Here is a 9,881-nt window from a genome sequence, read left to right on the forward strand (position 1 = left end):
GTATGGGCCTGGAGTGGAGATCTGGGCCTGGAGTGGAGATATGGGCCTAGAGTGGAGATATGGGCTTGGAGTGGAGATATGATCCTGGAGTGGAGATATGATCCTGGAGTGGATATCTGGGCCTGGAGTGGAGATTTGGGCCTGGAGTGGAGATATGGGCCTGGAGTGGAGATATAGGTCTGGGGTGGAGATATGGGCCTGGAGTGGAGATATGGGTCTGGGGTGGAGATCTGGGTCTGGATTAGAGATATGGGCCTGCAGTGGAGATACAAGTCTGGATTGGAGATCTGGGCCCGGAGTGGAGATATTGACCTGGAGTGGAGATCTGGGCCTGGGGTAGCGATCTAGGTCTGGAGTGGAGATATGGGTCTGGAGTGGAGATATGATCCTGGAGTGGAGATATGGGTCTGGGGTAGAGATATGGGCCTGGAGGGTAGATATGGGTTTGGAGTGGAGATATGGGCCTGGAGCGGAGATATGGGCCTGGAGGGGAGATATGGGTTTGGAGCAGAGATATGGGCCTGGAGTAGAGATATCAGCATGGAGTGGACATGTGGGCCTGATGTGTAGATCTAGGCCTGGGGTGCAGATCTGGATCAGGAGGCTGGGTCTCTGCACAGCTGAGATCCCTCTTGCCGGGGCAGGTAGGCAGCCAGGCTGAGTTTACCTTCAGCCCAGCAAGGGCCTGGCTGCCCAGACGCACAGCCCCGTGGGGGCAGCAGGGGAGGCCCTGGTTTGCCTGCAGATGGATCATCCATCATGATCTTTCTTTCCAGGGTTCTTCTTGGTCCAGAGGGCCTGTCCACACACGGGTGAGTCCTTCCCCAAACCTTAGGGTGTCATCTCCCCACCTAAGAGGATTTTCCTGAAACAGGAGGGAAGTCCTGTCGGACAGTCTCTCATTAACTAAGAAGGGGGGACCCTGGGGTGCTCGGCTCACACTTCTGACCTCGTCCTCTCTGGCCTTTCTTACTCTTGGCTGAGTCAAGCTCTGTGAAGACCGGGGTGAGCTCGGGGTGCTCCAAGCTGAGGTGTGCAGGGAGGAAGTGGTGTCAGCGGCTGAGGAAGGGAGGGAAGCAGTGCTAGGAACAGCAGGTCCTCTGAAGACAAAGGTGTAACTCACACCAGTGTTTGCCTGTCGGTCAGGGTTGCAGTGTGGCTGCTGTCATTCTACCAGAAGAGGTGGGGAAACCACAGCCATGACCCTGACATTCCAAATCTCTGATAGGGACTCAGTTCATGCACTGGCTGATGTTCCATTCACAAAGGACATGCCCTCCATGCCGTCTCTACTTTGTATTGTTTTATGTGAGTAATCTTGAAGTGTTAAAATCTAATAAGAGTCCCTTATTAAGCACTTGTTCAAAGTTCTCAGCTGACACCTTTGTTGTAGGGAGGCGCCATGTCCATGCTGCATAGGTTCTTCCTGTAGCCCTGGACACCCAGGTGTGGTAGAAGCCTTAGAAACATGGAAAGGGGAAGAATCTTCTGAGCACAGGGAGGGAGGGGCGACTCCACATCCTCCTCTCTAAGGTGGCGCCTCCTTCTCCCCCAGGTGGTCAGGACAAGACCTCCCTGTCTGCCCAACCCAGCGCTGTGGTGCCTCAGGGAGGACACGTGACCCTTCGGTGTTACTATCGTCGTGGCCTTTACAACTTTACCAACTTCACTCTGTACAAAGACGACAGAAGCCACGTTCCCGTCTTCCACAGCAGAATACTCCAGGAGAGCTTCCTCATGGGCCCTGTGACCCCGGCACACGCAGGGACCTACAGATGTCGGGGTTCATACCCGCACTCCCCCACTGAGTGGTCGGCACTCAGTGACCCCCTGGCGATCATGGTCACAGGTCAGAGGGCTCCTGTCTGGGCTTCTCCTTGTCCCACCTCCTGAATCCCAGAGCTTCTGCTGGGAGTGTCCACCAGGGTCCCATCACCCAGGACCTGACTGTCTTTGGGGTAAAGGGGGATTGAATACAGGGAAATGGGTGCTGTGATGGGAAGAATAACTGTCCCCAATATCGCTACATTCTAATCCCTGGAGCCTGTGACTCTTTATGCTATAGGGCAGGGGACTGAAGGGGAAGACGGAGCTCTGGTTGTTGATGAGTTGACCTTGAGATGGGGAGACGGCCTGGACTGTCCCACTGGGCTCAGTGTAATCACAAGGCACCAAATGAGAGGAGGAGGAGGAGGAGAGTGGGGATTAGAGCAGCGTCGTGGGTGACTCCACCAGCCACTGTGGGCTTTGAAGGAGGAGGAAGGCCACGAGCCACAATGGCAGGTGGTTCTACGGGCTGGAGAAGTCAAGAGAACCGCTCTGCGGAGTCTCCAGAGGGAACACAGTTCTGTAGACGCCTTGATCTTAGCACAGGGAGAACTGGATCCAATTTCTGACTCTAAAAGTGGAAGGGGTCAGTGTATTCTCTCCTGCCACCATGTTTGGGATAATTTTCTGCCACAGCAACAGGAAACCAACACAGGAACATGGTCAAGGGCAAGTTAAGAAACCAAACAACGATAGCCGGGCATGGTGGTGGGCGCGAGTAAACCAACGACTGGATTCAGTCTCTTGAATCCGGGAGAAAGTTGCAGTGAGCCAAGACCACACCACTACACTCCAGCCTGGGTGAAAAAGTGACACTCTGTGTCAAAAATTAATTAATTAATCAATTAATTAAAGAAACCAAACAAGGAGAAGGTTGGCAACCCCGAGATCAGGAAGGGCGAGATGCTGATGCCACCACCAGGCTCCATCCACATAGGGAGGGGTCGATGCTCCTGGAACCAGCACCAGGAGCCACCCTGTGGAAGCTGAGGCCATGGAGAAGGCACAGGCGTGACAGGAGAGGCTCCCAATCCCCACCAGGAACAAGGAGTGTGGACACTGGTGCCTGCCTTACTGATCAGTTCATACCTCCTGCCAGAGACTCCAGTTTGTCCAAAACAGATTGAACCAGGCTGCTAAGAGCCTGGACATGCAGCCGGCCGTGGTTCCTCTTCCAGCCCCACATAGACAGGAGGAAAGAGATGAGTGGGAACCAGATACAACAGCCTAAGGGATGAGGCTGAGCCCAGTGGGAAGGGCGTCCGAGACTACTAGAGACAGACGGACAGAGAAGAGGGAGGGACACAGATGGAGGGACCTGCACCAGGGGATAAAAGACAGGGAGACACAGAGAGGGAGGAGAGACACAGATAGCCGGGAGGGGAACCCTCACTCATTCCAGGTGCCATGGATATGATGACAAAGGGAGACACCTTCTAAACTCACAACCTCTCTTTCTAGGAGTCCACAAAAAACCTTCCCTCCTGGCCCTCCCAGGTCCCCTGGTGAAATCAGGAGAGACAGTCATCCTACAATGTTCCTCAGATACCGTGTTTGAGCACTTCTTTCTGCACCGTGAGGTGACCTTTGAGGAGCCCTTGCACCTTGTTGGAGAGCTCCATGGTGGGAGTTCCCAGGCCAACTATTCCATGGGTCCCACAACATCTGACCTTCCAGGGACCTACAGATGCTACGGTTCTATCACTCACTCCCCCTATGTGTTGTCAGCTCCCAGTGACCCCCTGGACATCGTGATCACAGGTGAGAGTGTCCGGACATTCTTCTCATTGTCACTGGGACACAGAGTGAATGATCCAGGACTTGGAAGCCCCGGGTGGTCATGAGGAAGATGAGCGTGGGATTCTTATGGAAAGAGACTGACTTGGGGAGGTCTGTACCAACAGAGACAGAGAAACAGGAGACACAAGTACAGACCAGGTGTCATAACAGAGGACAGACACAGGGGCCATACAGGGAGGTAGAAAAGAGAGAAAGAGTTAAAGGGGACACTCAGACAGACATGTCCCAGAGAGAGGTGTCCCTCCATGCTGACTTTGCTCAGATACCTGGTACAGGTTAGAAATTTCATTTCTGTTTCCCTCCACAAAGTGTTCTCTACCAGGAGAACCCAAGGACACCCATATTTCTGTCCTGAATCAGCCCCTGTGGCCTTAGGCCTTGTGGCGCCTACAGACGCCATGTTGATTCTGACACCTCTGCCTTTCGTGCAGTGAAAAGTCATCGTCCCAGGATATCATGGCCCCAGAACGCCAACCCCTGTATGCTGTGTGTACTTGGGGTCCCCAGACTGGATTCTGAGGCTCATATTCCAAATAACTACATATGATAGGATGCCTGAGAGACACAGAGAGAAATCAGGGACACCAAAAAGCAAAGACATAAACACACAGAATGATCCAGAGGAAGGAGATTGAGAGACTCACAGACACATAAAGAGAGAGGAAAGAGGGCAGAGGAGTGGAGAGAATGATGGAAGGGAGCAGAGAAATCCCTAAAATTAGGGCCCTGAGGGAGAGGCACAAGGAGAGACAAAGATGGAGATGTGGGGATCGATTGCAGAGATTTCAAAGAGAACTAGAGAGAATGAGAGGCAGAGAAAGACAGGGAGATGGAGAGAGATAGCTGAGAGATGGACAGATAGATATAGTTAGATGATAATAGGTAGATGGTAGATAATAGATAGGTTGTAGGTACATAGATGATGATTGATGGATTGATTGATAGATGATACATAGAGATAATGATGATGAAGATAGACAGATAATACATAGAGATATAGAGGCAGACAGAGAGAGAGATAGATGATACATAGATATAGATAACACATAGGTGATTGATGGATAGATAGCTAGATAGACAATTGATAGATACAGAGATAGATAGATGATACATAAATATAGATGATAGATAGATAATTTGTAGATAGACACCAAATAGATAAATAGATCGATAGATAATAGAAATATGCAGAAAGTTGTGAACAGGAGAGAAAGTGAGAAACTCAGAATTAAAGAAAAAGGAAGATCAAGTCAACAATCCAAGCAGGGTCAGAAAGAATAAAACCATGCCAAGAGGGGAAACATTCCTTGGGGTGGGGAAGTGAGGTCAGAGACCTAGAGAGACTGACAAGGCAGAAGGAGAAAATAGACATGAAGAGAGAAGGGGCTAGAGGGTGACAGAGAGCATTAGGCCATAGAGCAGGGGAGTGAGTTCTCAGCTCAGGTGTGAGGGGAGCTGTGACAAGGAAGAACCTCCCTGAGGAAACTGCCTCTTCTCCTTCCAGGTCTATATGAGAAACCTTCTCTCTCAGCCCAGCCGGGCCCCACAGTTCAGGCAGGAGAGAACATGACCCTGTCCTGCAGCTCCCAGACCTCGTTTGACATGTACCATCTATCCAGGGAGGGGGAGGCCAAGGAACTTAGGCTCCCTGCAGTGTCTCGTGTCAATGGAACTTTCCAGGCCAACTTCCTTCTGGGCCCTGCCACCCACGGAGGGACCTACAGATGCTTCGGCTCTTACCGTGACTCTCCCTATGAGTGGTCAGACCCGAGTGACCCATTGTCCGTTTCGGTTACAGGTGAGGAAATCCCATGTCTGTCCCATGTCTTGTGACCCTAGAGCCATAATGCTGGGATTACAGGCATGAGCCACCATGCCCAGCCTCTTTTTAGTTTCTTAAGAACTTCCATACTTTTCTCCATAATGGCTGTACTCATTTACATTCCTACCAACGAGGTACCAGGGTTCTCCTTTCTCTACCATCTTGTTTTGCCTGTATTGCAGATAAAAGCCATTATAATGGGGTGAGATGAAAATTCATTGTGATTTTAATTTGCATTTCTCTGATGATGAGTGATACTGAACACTTTTTCACACACATGATGGTCATTTATATGTTTTGTTTGTGGAGAAATGTCTGTTCAAGTCTTTTGCTCATTTTTTAGTTAAATTGTTTGTTTTATTGAGTTATGTGAGCTTCTTATATTTCTAGTTATAAATCCCGTCTCAGATGCATAGTCTGCAAATATTGGCTCCCATTCTGTGGGTTGTCTCTTCACTTTGTTGGTTGCTTGTTTTGCAGTACAGAAGCTGCTTAGTTTGATATAATCCCTGTGGTCTGTTTTTTGCTATGATTACTTGTGTTTTTGAGGTTTCAAACAAAATGTCTCTTCTCAGATAAATGTCCCGAAGCACTTCCCCAATATGTTCTTCTATGTGTTTCATAGGTTCAGGCCTTAGACTCGTGTATTTATTCCATTTTGATTTGGTTTTTGTGGATGATGAGACGTAGAGGTGCAGTTTCATTCCTTTGCATGTAGATAACCAGTTTTCCCCACATTGTTTATTGAAAAGACTGTCCTTTCCTGATTGTAGCCTCCTGGCACCTTTGTCAAAATGCATTGGATTGACAGGGTGGGCATGGTGGCTCACACCTGCAGTCCCAGCACTTTCAGAGGCCAAGGTGGGTAGATCACCTGAGACCAGGAGTTTGAGGCCCGCCTGACCAACATAGTAAAACCCTGTCTCCACTAAAAGTACAAAAATTAGCTTAGCATTGTGGTCACTGCCTGTAATACCACTACTCGAGAGTCTGAGGCAAAAGAATTGCTTGAAGCCAGTAGACAGAAGTTGCTGTGAACCGAGATTGCACCTCTGCAATCCAGCCTGAGTAACAGAGCAAGATTCCATCTCAAAAAAAGGAATGCCATTGAATGTAGACGCATGGATATATCTGTGTTCTTCATTTCATTCCATTGTTCTATGCACCTTTCCTTATGCCAACATCATGCTGTTTTGTTTACTACAGCTCTGTAACATATTTTTAAGTCAGGTAATGTGATGTTCCTGTTTTCTCTCTGTACCTTAAACTCTCAAGACAATGGGCAACACATACAAAAATTATGCAGAAGAGGATCCCAGGACTCCCAGAGCCCAGTGTTGGATAACAGAGTGTTTGCCATGAACCAACCTCAAAGATTTCCCTTGAATAGAGGACAGGCACCCTCATTTCCTCACCTCTCTCCCGTTTCTATTCTAGGAAACCCTTCACGTAGTTGGCCTTCACCCACTGAACCAAACTCCAAAACCAGTGAGTAAAGAATCTCTCTTCTCTCTGCTTTTGAAAACCTGCGGAGGTGGAAGCCTTGGAGTCAAGCCTTGGCTCAGCACCTCCCAGCTCTGACTGTGGGCCTGTCTTCCACCATCTCTCTGAACTCCAGACACTCCAACAGCAAAAGGGATCTTGGCCCAGCACAGGGCTCAGTGAAGTCTCTTCATCTCTAATTTTCTGTAGCTGAGACCTCCTACAAGCTGTAGGAATGATTGCAAATCTGACATCCTTCTCAGGAAAAATGCAGTGTTCTCCCTGCATTCCAAACTGGAGGATAAATTCCTGGGGGCTTGAAAGAGGGAAGGGAAGGGAACATCTAATGAGGGTGAGGTGTTTTAAAGAAGTTCCATTTGCCAAAGAATGAACTCCTGTGGGTCATGAGGCAACCCTGGGTGACTCAGCAGAGCAAGAGCCTTGCAGTAAAGAGCCTTGCACGCACACTCCAACTCACTGACTCATTCAGCCATGTCCCCATGCTCAGGCTGTGCAGTTAGAATCCTTTTCTATTGTTGCCATAACAAATTTCCACAAAATTGGTGCATGAAAACAAAACGGCTTTTTAATTATCTTACAGTGCTGTAGCTCAAAGGATGAAATGCACCTCACTGGGCTAAAATCAAGGTGACAGCAAGGCTGCCTTCCCTCTGAAGGTTCCAGGCGAGAATCTGCTCTTCACATATCCCAGTTTCTAGAGGCTCCCACGTTCCTTGGCTCCTGGTCCCCTTTCTCCTTCCTCAAAACAGAGCAGGAGAAAGCTGGGTCTCCCGACATCAGGCCACTTGTCCTAAGGAGACATTCCACATGGTTACCTGTCAATCAAGAAACGAGAGACAATCCATAACACGGAACTGCTATGATTAGCTTCTTATTGGAGTCTCTTCTTCCTCCAGGTATCCCCAGACACCTGCATGTTCTGATTGGGACCTCAGTGGTCATGATCCTCTTCACCATCTTCTTCTTTCTCCTGCATCGCTGGTGCTCCAACAAAAAGAGTAAGTCTCACGAAGCAGAGGCCACAGACCTCAGGGACGTGTGGGGAAGCGGGATGGGAGCACGCAGGTGTGTGTTCCTCACCGGCAGGATGGTCTCTGGCCCAAGGCAGGAGCCACAGAGGCAGAGCTTTCTAGAGAGAGCACCAGACACCCTGTCTCTGCCTTCAGCTCACAGACCATTGCCTGATTCTCAACTGTATCCTCATGTCCCTGCAGCCACTGACATCCAGGAGAAGGTTCCATGACAGGCAGAAAGTGGGAGGCAGAATCAATGGGATGGAAATTGAGAGCCGTTCATGAGAAAGGGTCTTGCACTCAGAGAGACAGAATGTCTGAGCCTGGCTGTTGGCAACTGAGGGACCTCAGGCGTCTACGGCCTCCCCTGTGTGTTGGACTCTGCACATGAAATGAGGACCCAGACGTGCCCTCCCAGTTCTTTTGATGACTTTTGTCTCCTCCAGATGCTGCTGTAATGGACCAAGAGCCTGCAGGGGAGAGAACAGTGAACAGGGAGGTATGTCCTCCTCGGCCCAGCCTCGTGGATCGAATCTTATTCCCTAATAGTCCTGAAGAATGTGAGCCCCTCCCTCACTCAACATTTCCCTCTCTCCAGGACTCTGATGAACAAGACCCTCAGGAGGTGACATACGCACAGTTGGATCACTGCGTTCTCACACAGGGAAAAATCACTCACCCTTCTCAGAGGCCCAAGACACCCCCAACAGATACCAGCGTGTACACGGAACTTCCAAATGCGGAGCCCAGATCGAAAGTTGTCTTCTATCCATGAGCACCACCGTCAGACTTTGAAGGGGTCTTCTAGGGAGACAATAGCCCTCTCTCAAAACCGGCTTCACAGCTCCAATGTGCCAGCAGCAGGAATCTGAAGGCGCGACTCTGCATCTTAGGACATCGCTCTTCCTCACACCACGAATCTGAACGTGCCTCTCTCTTGCTTACAAATGTCTAAGGTCCCCATTGCCTGCTGCAGAGAAAACACACTCCTTTGCTTAGCCCACCATTCTCCACTTCACTTGACCCCTGCCCACCTCTCCAACCTACCTGGCTTACTTCCTAGTCCTACTGGAGGCTGCAGTCACACTGAGGAACTCACAATTCCAAACATACAAGAGGCTCCTTCTTAACACGGCACTTAGACATGTGCTGTTCCACCTTCCCTCATGCTGTTCCACCTCTCCTCAGACTCTCTTTCAGCTTTCTGTCAGCAGTGAAACTTATAAATTTTTTTATCATTTAAATGTAGCTCTCTCCTCTTCAAATAAACACATCTGCCCTCATCCTTTAGGTAATGTGACTCCTTATTCGCCGAAAGTTTCTGGTGTTATCATTACTATGTCCATATAGCCCCATGTGTTCTCCACTGGGTTCTCACCCCTGGACTCTGAGCTTCTGGAAGCAGGTGGAGCCTGATTTCTGTCTGGAATTCCAATTTCCATCCAACGATGCAGCGCATAGGAGGTTGCAAGGATCATGAATCAGATGAACAGGTGATATTCTTACTCTCTGCAGACCTGGAAAGCTGGCAGAGCCATTCCAACATGAAACATCTGTAGAGTCATAGGCCTTGCTAGTCTCATCTCCACGGGGACACATGTCCACACATCATCTTCATACTATAAATACACAGTCGCTCCTCCAGACCTGTGGGGTTTACAGGTGTTTATTGAGCCAACTATAAACCAAAAATATTCAGAGAAAAAATCCACAAAATTTCAAAAAGCAAAACTATGTTGAATGGACACAAACGAAATGGTATGTAGGCTGTGTCAGGAATTATAAGTAATCTAGAGATGATTTCATGTATACAGGAGGATGAACATGGGTTATATGCAAACGCTGTACCATTTTATGTAAGAGGCTTGAGCACCTGCAGATTGTGGTATCTGAGCGGAGATCCTGAAACCAATCAC

The 9,881-nt window shown here is 49.2% G+C and overlaps 1 protein-coding gene and 1 long non-coding RNA gene across 9 annotated transcripts in view; one reads left to right on the forward strand and one right to left on the reverse strand.

Moving 5' to 3' along the window:
* LOC105551613 overlaps window positions 1-993 on the reverse strand; it is a 4,083-nt gene extending 3,090 nt beyond the window's left edge. Inside the window, exons 1-2 of the long non-coding RNA XR_001007884.1 lie at window positions 950-993; window positions 668-865 (exon numbers count right to left, since the gene is read on the reverse strand). This is a non-coding gene — a long non-coding RNA (uncharacterized LOC105551613). The remainder of the gene's footprint in view (window positions 1-667; window positions 866-949) is intronic.
* LOC105551611 (killer cell immunoglobulin-like receptor 2DL3) overlaps window positions 1-9,254 on the forward strand; it is a 12,005-nt gene extending 2,751 nt beyond the window's left edge. Inside the window, exons 2-9 of one of the 8 annotated variants that reach the window (XM_011996925.1) lie at window positions 777-812; window positions 1,556-1,849; window positions 3,289-3,588; window positions 5,132-5,425; window positions 6,887-6,937; window positions 7,849-7,950; window positions 8,412-8,464; window positions 8,564-9,248. In XM_011996925.1, coding sequence (XP_011852315.1) covers window positions 777-812; window positions 1,556-1,849; window positions 3,289-3,588; window positions 5,132-5,425; window positions 6,887-6,937; window positions 7,849-7,950; window positions 8,412-8,464; window positions 8,564-8,740 — 1,307 coding nt within the window. In that variant the 3' untranslated portion in view covers window positions 8,741-9,248. Of the gene's footprint in view, window positions 1-776; window positions 813-1,555; window positions 1,850-3,288; window positions 3,589-5,131; window positions 5,426-6,886; window positions 6,938-7,848; window positions 7,955-8,411; window positions 8,465-8,563 lie in introns of all 8 variants that reach the window. The other 7 variants (XM_011996928.1, XM_011996929.1, XM_011996930.1 and 4 more) reach the window with 7 other exon arrangements.
* The last annotated feature ends 627 nt before the right edge of the window (window positions 9,255-9,881 follow it).

This window comes from Mandrillus leucophaeus, unplaced genomic scaffold, assembly GCF_000951045.1.
Source record: "Mandrillus leucophaeus isolate KB7577 unplaced genomic scaffold, Mleu.le_1.0 Scaffold53, whole genome shotgun sequence".
NCBI classification, from domain to species: domain Eukaryota; kingdom Metazoa; phylum Chordata; class Mammalia; order Primates; family Cercopithecidae; genus Mandrillus; species Mandrillus leucophaeus.